This window comes from Wickerhamomyces ciferrii, contig 00022 (genome assembly GCF_000313485.1).
Source record: "Wickerhamomyces ciferrii WGS project CAIF00000000 data, strain NRRL Y-1031 F-60-10, contig 00022, whole genome shotgun sequence".
Taxonomy (NCBI): domain Eukaryota; kingdom Fungi; phylum Ascomycota; class Saccharomycetes; order Phaffomycetales; family Wickerhamomycetaceae; genus Hansenula; species Hansenula ciferrii.
In genome coordinates, this window is record NW_011887718.1 from 48,516 (window position 1) to 59,958 (window position 11,443).

Consider the following 11,443-nt stretch of genomic DNA (forward strand, 5'->3'; position numbering starts at 1 on the left):
GATCAGCATCACATCCATGAATTTTGCTTTAAAGTGTAGGTTTCTTGAGGGATCTCTCTGTTGTTGTTGATGTTTTGGTTGTTTGTTTCGGCGGCTAATCTTTTTGTTGTGGAAACTATAAAAGAACCTAGAAATCCTTGCATTTTCCTTGAATAAGATTTCTTCCTCTTGACTTTTACAACCTTCAACAAAGAACAATTCTCTGATTTGAACAATCCATTAACTATTTGATTCCAAAATGACACAAGCTGAAACCAATTCATCCATCGTCAGCATCGACGAACTTCAAGCACAAGGTATCAACGCCAGTGATATCCAAAAACTTAGGGCGGCTGGTATCTGTAGTATCACTGTGAGTGTTTTGAATTTGAATATAACTAGATCTGGTATAGAAACTAACTGATTCCTCCCCAAAAGTCTGTTCTTTCAACCACAAGAAGAAATTTGTTAAAGATTAGAGGTTTGAGTGAAATTAAAGTCGAGAAAATCAAAGAAGCAGCAGGAAAATTAGTGGTGAGTTGAATTACTTATGAATTGTGACTTCTAATCAAGCTTATGACTATTACTCAATATGAGTATGACTTGTGATGAATTTGCATGCCCCATTATTTAAGCTTTATTCTGACGTGTGAATTGTTATTAGCAAGTTGGGTTTGTCTCTGGTACTGTTCAAGCTGATGTAAGACGCCGTGTCGCAAGTCTTTCCACTGGATCCAAAGCATTAGACAGTACTTTAGGTGGTGGTATAATGACTATGAGTATAACCGAAGTATTTGGTGAATTTAGATGTGGTAAAACACAAATGGCACATACTCTATGTGTGACATCCCAGCTTCCAAAAGTATGTTTAAACCTTATTTTTAAGGTGTTTGTTAGATTTACTAGAATCTTTGCAACTAACGGAGAAAAAAAATAGTCACTTGGTGGAGGTGAAGGAAAAGCAGCTTATATTGATACCGAAGGTACATTTCGTCCAGATAGGTATGTAAAATTGGAGGCTCTAATCAAACAAATTTACTAATGACGGCCACTAGAATTAAGTCTATTGCTGAAAGATTTGGTGTTGATCCAGATACTTGCCTTGAAAACATCACTTATGCAAGAGCCTTAAACAGCGAACACCAATGTGAACTTCTTGAAGAGCTTGGAACTGAATTAGCAACCGGTGATTATAAATTATTGGTATGAATAGACCTTGAATATCAATAGTGAACCCCAATGGAATGAATACTAACTACTAACTTCTCGAAGGTTATTGATTCAATTATGGCAAATTTTAGGGTTGATGTGAGTTTTGAAACACAATTGCTTGAACTTTCGTTCCTGTATCAAAATCTCCAGATTCACTAACATAACAATACAGTATTCAGGAAGAGGTGAATTGAATGAACGTCAACAAAAGTAAGTACTTGAATCTAATACAGTGGATTTACTAAAAGTGTTATTAACCAGAAACTTGAAGGTTGAATCAACATTTAGCCCGTTTGAATAGAATAGCTGAAGATTTCAATATTGCGGTCTTTATGACAAATCAAGTTCAATCAGATCCAGGTGCTTCTGCTTTATTTGCTGCGGCTGATGGTAGAAAACCGTGAGTATCTTAAGTCACATATAGTGAACTTTTGAAACTGTTACTAACAATTCTCAGTGTTGGTGGACATGTCCTAGCTCATGCAAGTGCTACAAGAATCTTGCTTCGGTATGTCATTTTAGATATTTAAGCATTCGTATATATTATTGAAAACTAACATTATTTAAAACAGTAAAGGACGTGGTGATGAAAGAGTTGCAAAATTACTTGATTCTCCTGATATGCCTGAAAAAGAGTGTGTTTATATCATCAATGAAGGTGGTATCACAGATTCAGAAGCTTGATAGTAAAGCTTCCAAATTAATCTATTAAAAAGCTCTAGAAATAGTAGCTTTAATGGTGACAAAAACTATAATAGCTTTACTGAATTGCATATTCCTAACTATTATTACCTTCAACAATAAAATTCAACACACGAAATACTTTCCTTTTCGTAGATTTAAAATCCAAATCTTTCTGGCATTAATACTGGAGCAATCAGTGACCAGCCATAAATCATATAACAAATCCAAGCACTAACAATTTTGACCCATGAATAGAAATATGTTCTTCCAACTGGAACGAAATCACCGAAATCAGATTGATTAACATTCATTGTTAACAAAACAGCAACCCATTGTGTAGCCAAAAAGAAAATAACATGGAATAAAGCATAATTATATTTTGTTGTAACTCTTTCTTCATCTTCTTCATCAGCATCATCGTATAACCAACTTTGATCATGTAATGCGCTTTCAGGTAATGTACCGACTGCTACTGCTTCTCTGATAGCTTGTAATCTCATTTCATTTCTAGCAGATGGTTGACTTGTGACGATTGGTTCTGTATCAACTGGATCATCATAATTAATAGCAATAGCACCACCTCCATTTCCACCATTAAATGCAGAATTAGCAGCAGCTCTAGTCGTTGTGTAAGCAATTGCAACAAATGTGAAAATAGCACCCAAAACAACACTAGCTGTTCTAGTACCTTTTGATCTAATTAATGGATTGCATAATTTATCATCTGGCTCTGAAGCAAAAGCACTCAATGTCAAATAAGTACAATATACCGAAACAATTGCAGCTTGTGCAAGACCACAATTTGGATTGTATTCCTGGATGGTTCTATTCAAAGACAAAAATGTAATCAAAACTGTCAATACTAAATTTATTGCAGCAGAAGTCTTATTCATTGAGCATCCATCATTACAAAAGAAAACAAACATCAATACAATCATGACTAAAGTACCTAAGTACATGATTGATGTACCCGACACTAAAATTGTTTTCCATACTCCTGAATATTCATCTTCATTTTCAACATGTTCAATACAAGTTTCAGCCCATTCATGAGCAAAATCAACTAGAAGAATTAGCCCCACGAAAAGGAATAAAGCACCACAGAACACAGAGACATAAGTTGACCAGCCAATAAAGAACTTATCAGGTATTAAGAATGATACTATAACGAAAATAATCCATAACAAAATCTTTGGAGCCCAAAAATTATTTTGAATCTTTGATCGTGGGTTTGCAGTTGAATTAACCCCAACCAACATTGTAGCTAATATTATGTGTAATAACCCAAGGGCAAAATTTATTCTGTGAACAGCAACTAGACCACAATCTTCAGCTATACACTGAAATCTTGATATTTTCTCTAGTTTACCTTTAGCAAAATCCGTAAGCATAACCCATGATAGTATTGTATTAATGAGGAATAAAAATGCATAACTTAAACGAGTTGAGAAACTTGATCCAATACTTGAGAACGATTTGGATATTAAGGAGAAGAACATGGAGCCACAACAACTGGCAATCCAGGTTCCGACTATTTGGAAAGGTAGTGATACTATTGCACCCATGGTTTAGTTTTCTATTGATGTATAGTTTGTAGCTTTTGTTTTGATTTCAAAAGTTTTTGTGAAGTTTATAAAGTTAAGAAGGTGATTTAATCTTGGTTGCCTTTACAAATTATTATCAAAAAGCCTCAATCTGCTTATATCAGCATGGAGTAAGCACGGTGTAATTGTAAATTGGCTCAGAAACCTGTCGGATGACTAGTAAATAGTGAAGGAAAAGATCATCGGCATTGATCTTTGAGGCATATTAACATTACTCTTCAGTCTTCTAGGTTGTGTGGTATACTCCATTCTATTAACCAGGAGCTTTACGATCTGACACAAAAAAAATTGGTGATGTAAAGGAACCCGCGCTCAGAAAGTCTTCAAAAACAATCATAAAGATCTAGTTTATAGCTGGTTTCGAATTTCCTCTATCCCCACAATATCAAAAATTGAGAGGTCTAGTCTATGTCACATCAATACTATCCTGTGGTACTTCAATTAGGTGCTAGAACTATACACGCTGGTTTTGCTGGAGATGCAGTACCCACAATTCGCTCAGTGACAAACGCGTATGATTTGAAAGATGCACAAGTAGATCAGAATGATGGGTTGAATCATGCAAGTGATCAAAGGTTAGAAGTAGAGGTAAATGATATAGATTTTAGGGGTAACGTTCTTTGGGATAATGACTTGGTTGGTTATGACTTTCCTCAATTGGAAAGATTATTAGAAAGAATCATTTATGATATTTATCAAAATAATTTGTTGGTTGATGCCAAAAAATGTAAAGTTTTGATTCTTGAACCACCATTTTTCCCAATACCATTGAAAAAGATGTTGACAAAAGTGCTACTATTCCATATTCATGCACAATCTGTTAGGTTTTTCCCGGAGCCAGTACTTAGCTCTATAAGCTCGGGAAGCAATAATGCTTTAGTTATAGATATGGGATGGTGCCAATCTACAATAACGGCGGTATTTGATTTGAGGATCCTTTATAAAGAATCGAGAGTGACTAATAGAGCTGGGAAGAATTTTCATGCTTTCGTAAGGACGAACTTGAAAGAGAATGGGATTGATAGTTTGTCTTTTGATTTTGTTGAAGATTTAATTTGTGATACATTTTATTGTAATCCACATACAATACTAGAAGAAGAAGAAAAATATAGTACATTCACTTACAATGGAATTTCTATACCCAATAAACTAAGATATAATCTAATAGATCAATTTTTCTTTGAAAATGGTTTAAAACCAAATGTTGATGATGAAAATAATTTCTTGGTGCCCTTGATTAAAGGTTTGAAGAAACAATTACCAATAGACTTGAGGTCCACTTTGTTTACAAATATAATTTTCACAGGTGGATTGACCAAAATACCCGGTATGAAAACTAGGATATTGAATGAACTTCAAATAGAATCAGAATCAAAAATCGAGGCTTTAGAAGCTTTAGGCCCATGGGCTGGTGCAAGTCTGTATTGTTCAACTTCTTTAATGTCACCATCCACTACGGCTGGATCTAAAAAGTCGGATGAGCTTTTAAGAGATCGCTATTTGAATGGAGAATCTATTTTACAAGATTGGACGGACCAACTATATAACTAGGAGCTAAATTTTGATATAAACATGTCGCTGTTCTCCTTTTGTAATTATTTTGTGTTGTTTCGTTCTTATGAAAAGCAGCGAGCACACGCTTTACCCGCGAACTGATTTTATTTTAGAACATTCTGCGCGTTTCTTCAAATGTTCAAAACTTCAAGTATCATCATCCATCTTTTAAATAAGTGATCAGTTGATCAGAAACGTACAAAACCAAGTGTGAAAATGGCAATTGACTACTCAAAGTGGGACAAAATCGAGCTCTCTGATGACTCTGATGTTGAAGTTCATCCAAACGTTGATAAGAAATCATTTATTCGCTGGAAGCAACAAGATATTCATCAAAAGAGAGATCAAAGAAATCATGATATTAAAACATTGGAAGTTCAAAATGCAATGTATGACGAATTAAACAAAAGGGTTGATAAACTTTTATCATCTGTATCAGATTTGGCCGATTTTGATCAAGTTAAAACTTATTTACAATCTAATTTTGATCCAAATTCTAAACCAGATGGTATCGAAGAAGATGGTCCAACCCATAATGAGATGATTGAAGATTTATTTACTCAATTGAAAGCTGATTTAGAAAACGCTGCTCAAGATCCATCAAATGGTGAGAGCGTGAAAACTCTTGTTCTAGCTCATAGAAAGAAAATTGATGATGTTTTAGAAAGAAATCATTTGAAATTGAAAGAACTTTATAAAGAGCGTGAACTACATATTTCCTCAGATGATATCCATACTGGCTGGGATCGTTCATTTTTGAATAAAGGTGACGACAAAAACGCCTCCAAGGACCAATCCAAAACTGAAGATGTCAGACCATCCACTTCTTCTGTTTCTTCAGCGGCTTCTGCTTATTCAAAACCTTCAGCGGCTATTGATAGTGATGAAAAATCAAAATCCGAAGAAGCTCCAAAATCGAATCCAGTTGAAAAGCAAAATCCTGAGCCAAAACTATCACCATCCAATAACCAAGAAGTTGCACAGGCTTCTAATGTTTCAAATGCTGAAGAAGAAGAAACAATTGATGATTTGCATCCAGATACCTTTTCTTATTCAAAAATTCCAATTGAAAAAATTGATCAAATTAAAAGTTTTTTGAAATCTCATACCCATATAATAACACCAAATCAAAAAGACTCATTATTAATGAAAGCATTTGATGCTCAGTTTGCTCATGACAACAAAAGAACTTATCAAATAATTTTCCTCTCAACTATATTACAATATGTTCATGATATTGTGGAATTTAAACGTACAAGACACCCGCAAGAAATATCTTTGATTGTTGAACAATTATTGAGTAAGATGTTTATAAATTCCCATAATCAGGCTTTTGAAGCTTTTAAAGCAGAAGTTCAAAGAACTTATGCTCATATTAAACAACGTTGTGAAATTTTAACTCAAGAACAATATGAAGATATTAATGAAGAAGATCAAGAAATTCAATTGAAGAGTCTTGATGAAAACAGTGAATTGATTGTTAACTTACCTGATTCAAATTCAAAAGATCCAAATGAATTGAAAAGATTTGAAATCTTTCAAGAATTACCTGAAGATATGCAAAATGCTTTGAAAACAGAAAGTTTAGATGAAGTTAATAAAGTTTTCCGTGGTATGCCAATTAAGCAAGCTGAAGGTATTTTAGAAATTTTTGAGCAATGTGAAGTTATTGGTGTTCAAGCTGTTATTGAAAATGAAAATGACTGGAGGGAAATTAAACATGAATATGAACAGTCTCAATCTCAGTCTCAATCTCAACCTCAATCTCAAAAATTTGATAACACATCAAGTGATGATCCAAAAATCGAAGAATTAGGTATTGAAGATCAAGACTTTGAAAATACAGCAGATATAGTGGATTGATTTTTAGCTTACAAAGTTTACAATTTGCAAATTATGTTTACAAGATGTAGAGAAACTATCTTCATAAATAATGTAGTGCTAAAAACAATTTGAAACTCCTAATATGTACCATAAAATGAACAATAAATAAAACAAAGAAATGAACGTATTAACATTTAAAAAAAATATGACTCCAACTATTTATAAGAAATGAACAATATGAATAAAAAAGCTAACGATACCATCAAAAACTTGAGAGTATTTTCTTAAGCTGTGTGAAAATAATAATGACGTATATAATAAGTTTTTTTTTTTTCAATTAGCTGAATTGGTATTATGTGCAGAAACTAATGAAAGCCTTTATATGATTTTGAAAATGGTGCAAAACATAAAGAATATTGAAAAGATCAACTTTTCCTATCGTATAATATCTCATTAAGGAAATCAAATGAATTGTGAAATCGAATTGACCTTAAAGTAAGTATTTGCTATAGTAGTTTGACTGATGGAAACGACCTTCTACCCCAAGAATCGATATCCCAGTTAATTAATCCATTATCGCACCCAATAACTAAATGTGATCCCTGGTTATCTTCGTACCAGTCAATACCACTGATTTCATTATCAGCATAATCAAAATCTGTGGCCATTGTAGCAGCAGTTGTTGTTGATCCCATGCTTGATCTGTGACTTGTGGATATAGTTGCAACTTCTTCATCCATTGGATCTTCAATCTCAGTAGAGCCGTCACAATCATCTTCGATGTCATCAGCAATTGCTTCATCTGAATTCGTATGATCATCTTCAACAGCTGACAGTAAATTATAATTATTGAAATTTCTCGTATTATAATTGGTGTTGTAATTTGCATGAAATGTGTTCTCAAGTGTGTTTAGCGAAGACAAATTACCTTCGTAATTCAAAATATCATTATATTCCAAAATTTTTGGGGTATAAACCTTTGGATTAATATTAGCAGCGGATGGTGCACGGCTATTATTGAATGTACCGCTCATAGCGTTGGATAAGGAAACAACACTTGATTGACGCGAGCGTGGGTTATTATTAACTGGTAACATTATCACTTGGTGGTTATTAAAGTCTCTTGTATCGAGAACATGAACTCTACCAACATGCTCACTAATTAATAATAAGTCATCGGTCCCTCCTGAGTATTTCACACATCTGAAGGCACCATTTGAAGAGTGTCTCCTTGTTGAATAAATCTTCTTAATCGGACCATCGCCAACGTTTCTAATATCATAGATGAAACAAACACCATCTTGAAAACAGGTAGCAAAATGTAATCCTGATGAATCAAAGGAAGTGGAGAACCCTGAATCATAGGTATTGGATGAGTTGAAATCATTTGAAGTATTAATAATATTATCATCCCTTAATGTACTTGACCCATGTTCATTTGGATGTAGTAAAATAATATTTGAAGAATCACCAACAACAACTAAATTTTTACCGTCATCTGATAATGCAGCATGATTCAAAGGGAATCCCAGATTAATATAACTATTAACAGTGACCGAAGAGCTGTTGATATCAGTGTTGTATAAATTCATGTCATTGTTACAGACGTATGAAGCGTATTGACCATTGGATGTCTTCTTAATTAATGCATTATTATTGATGTACGATCCCAACCTGATAGTCTTCTTTTCTTGTGTAGCTCTATTATAAACTGAAAACAACCCTCTCCAAGTGGCGCCTACGCCTGAATCTCCATCACCAAAAGTGTTCATCGATCGTGTTAAATTTGTCATACTATTGTTATTATTGACTGAGCTTATAACACCACCACTAACTATTAAGTCATCAATCTCTTTAAAGCATCTTGGTTGGTAATCTAATTCTGTAACGGTTGTTACCTTATCTGATTTTCTATTTGTAGATCTGATGGTATCATTATAAGTGTAAAGTATTTCATTTTTGTCTGTGGACAACGGCTGTACTAAGTCTCTTAGCTGCCAGTGACTTTTATTATCTTGTTAGTATCAACACAGAACACTATTATCTTTTAATCTTAAAATATATGTTATACATACTTCACGCTTATCTTAGCGCTGTGATAAGATGGCTGTGACAGTAAACAGCTTGCCCTTCTGCGAAAGTTTGTATGTCTTGTTGTCTCTCTGTGATATGATGTTAGTATTCAGTTCGTTCTCTTTAATTCTCCAAGTCATTCGATATCCATCTTGCTTTTAACAATGTCTTGAGCGCCAGATCCCAAACTTCCAGGGTGTTGATGAACCCCCCATGATCCTTGAAAGTGTCACAAAATTAAGGGATGACAGGGATTATGTCGTCGTATACTTACTGAACAAACGACGTTGTGTTGTCAATAGTCATGATGAAGCTAACTCGTATTATAAATAACAACCGCTGACAAGTGTTCACCAAGTTGCAATTCAGCAGCCTTAAAAGTATTTATACAAAGTTAATTTCATTTGTGATCATGATTTTTGCCCAATCACTGACAATTTTTGCTGTGTCACTTGCCCCATTTTTTAATTTTGCGCTTTGCAAGAAATCTTCTACAATTGACGTAATCTGACATCTTCAACTAAAGTTTAATTTTTCAGTAAATAAACTGATGGGGTATTACTATACCAACATAGGAAAACGCTTGTACTCTTTTATTGTTCTGTTGATGAATTCATGATATTGTATTGTTTTCATCATTTAACTCGTTTATTCAAAAGGTGTCAAATCCTTATCTGGTTTTCAAATCAGGCGCAATTTACTGGTCTCGCATCTGGCAGCTGGCTGTACATTGTATGCTTGCTTCCTGCATCCAATAATCGGTGACTACTGACCACTGATCACTCGCTGCATATTATAGATTTTAGTGACAGCTTGCGCTGCTGAAGGTTTGAAGATTGAAAGCCTACCCCATAAAAGATTAAAGTAGTAATGCGTATAAGCTTAAGAGATAAATAATTAGTTGCCGAGGGTTGAAACTAACGCCAATACATTGTAATTACTAATTGAATCTTCGATAACGGCTAAGTTAGGATTCTGGAAGACTGTCGAGCGCATCGTGGAACCCGATTATTGTAACCGAACTTTCATTAATAGATCATCTATATTTTCGGGTATCGATGGTGTTTTATTGCCTAATTTTACTTGAGTTAGGGAATTATTCTCAACTTCTAAAACAAGCTAGATTTCGGCTTTTACTTCAGCTAAGTCATCGTATATTATCCCGGTGATGATCGTTATTCGTGTTTCAGGCTCCAACTCATATTATAGTTGAACATCAGATAAGAGAGTCACAATTTTTTAGTTTAAACACCCGACCATAGTCCTGAATATTAACAAGCATATATTGTAATCCTTAGGGGCCAAAACCATTCATAAGTGAATATAGCTGGAATTAGTAAGCTTTAACTAGTAGTTCATTAAACATATATACGAATGTTACTGAGGTTAAGCCGTGACGGGTGCCAATGATTTAATAAATTATACTATTGTGCTAGGTTACACCAATTGTTAATATGATCATATATAATAAGCGTAAGCATTTATAGAACAAAACGATAATGCTGATAGAAATGTATGTAGTATATAAATCTCCTATATTGCTTTAAATTGTAGTATTAATCCACTAGTGTATGACGTACTAAATAATTATATATCTCGACTCCATCTAGAGTGCTTCTTGTGAAATTAAATTAGTTGTGTCGATGTTAAATATTATTATATTCAGCTCGTAATAATATTGATAGCGGTTTTTCTGTCAATTTTCAAATACATATTACGAGTCCTTTATAATAAACCTTTATATATGTATTAACATTAAAGCTAACCTTTATATATGTACTAACATTAAAGCTTTGAGTCATTTATACAGGTAACAAGTCTATATTCTTATATTTATGTTGCATGTCGTTCTTTCCATATTCTGGCTTCTCAGCTCGGAATAAAGCTGGTTAATGGACAGGTTATCACTCTAGAACAAGTATGTTGGGTTAATTTTTGATCGGTTTATAAAACTCTGTGTTATTTTAAAGCAGACACCAATTATACGTGATGAATAATTATACATGTTAATGTATATAACATTATTAATATTTAATATTATTAGCGGTATGTTGCCCGGTCGAATATTAATTAATATATATGTGTGTTTCAATCAAACCTTAAACTTTATAACTAGGAAATCAAAAGAAGAACTCATACAGCTTCTGTCAATTCCTGCTTATGAAAAAAGCAATCTAAGTAAGTCTAGAACTTCATATATGTAATTAAAAATTTTGACTTTATTTTTTAAACAGCAAATGAATTTAAAATTTGAATATATAAGGTTGCCAAAATTCCTGAAATCAAAATTTTAAAATTTGAAACGTCCCAAAATTCATGATAAATGATTTTAGCTAATACTAGAAAAATCAAGTTCCCGTTAGTATAATAGTTTTTTTATATTAACTTCATTTCAAAGCATACTAATCAAAAATAAATTTTATTATGAAGGTCACGTGATAGATAGAACAGTCCGGGAAAATCAGGAACATTTAAAAAGAAAAGAGAAAGGTCCCTTGGCCCAGTTGGTTAAG

The 11,443-nt window shown here is 33.4% G+C and overlaps 5 protein-coding genes across 5 annotated transcripts; 3 read left to right on the forward strand and 2 right to left on the reverse strand.

Annotated features, from left to right (window-relative positions):
• Positions 1-1,020: 1,020 nt before the first annotated feature.
• BN7_1075 (DNA repair and recombination protein) lies at positions 1,021-1,875 on the forward strand (the record flags this gene model as incomplete). The annotated part of the gene is made up of 3 exons (XM_011278322.1): positions 1,021-1,182; positions 1,252-1,325; positions 1,764-1,875. The coding sequence occupies 3 exons, from the start codon at positions 1,021-1,023 to the stop codon at positions 1,873-1,875; spliced, it is 348 nt and encodes a 115-aa protein (XP_011276624.1).
• A 155-nt stretch (positions 1,876-2,030) lies between these two features.
• TMS1 (Tms1p) lies at positions 2,031-3,440 on the reverse strand (the record flags this gene model as incomplete). Its single annotated transcript, XM_011278323.1, has 1 exon — positions 2,031-3,440. The coding sequence occupies one exon, from the start codon at positions 3,438-3,440 to the stop codon at positions 2,031-2,033; it is 1,410 nt and encodes a 469-aa protein (XP_011276625.1).
• Positions 3,441-3,887: 447 nt separating this feature from the next.
• ARP10 (Arp10p) lies at positions 3,888-5,030 on the forward strand (the record flags this gene model as incomplete). The annotated part of the gene is made up of 1 exon (XM_011278324.1): positions 3,888-5,030. The coding sequence occupies one exon, from the start codon at positions 3,888-3,890 to the stop codon at positions 5,028-5,030; it is 1,143 nt and encodes a 380-aa protein (XP_011276626.1).
• A 219-nt stretch (positions 5,031-5,249) lies between these two features.
• Positions 5,250-6,896, forward strand: CDC37 (Hsp90 co-chaperone CDC37; the record flags this gene model as incomplete). Its single annotated transcript, XM_011278325.1, has 1 exon — positions 5,250-6,896. The coding sequence occupies one exon, from the start codon at positions 5,250-5,252 to the stop codon at positions 6,894-6,896; it is 1,647 nt and encodes a 548-aa protein (XP_011276627.1).
• Positions 6,897-7,363: 467 nt separating this feature from the next.
• On the reverse strand, positions 7,364-9,444 carry GID11 (Gid11p; the record flags this gene model as incomplete). Its single annotated transcript, XM_011278326.1, has 2 exons — positions 7,364-8,838; positions 9,426-9,444. The coding sequence occupies 2 exons, from the start codon at positions 9,442-9,444 to the stop codon at positions 7,364-7,366; spliced, it is 1,494 nt and encodes a 497-aa protein (XP_011276628.1).
• Positions 9,445-11,443: the final 1,999 nt, after the last annotated feature.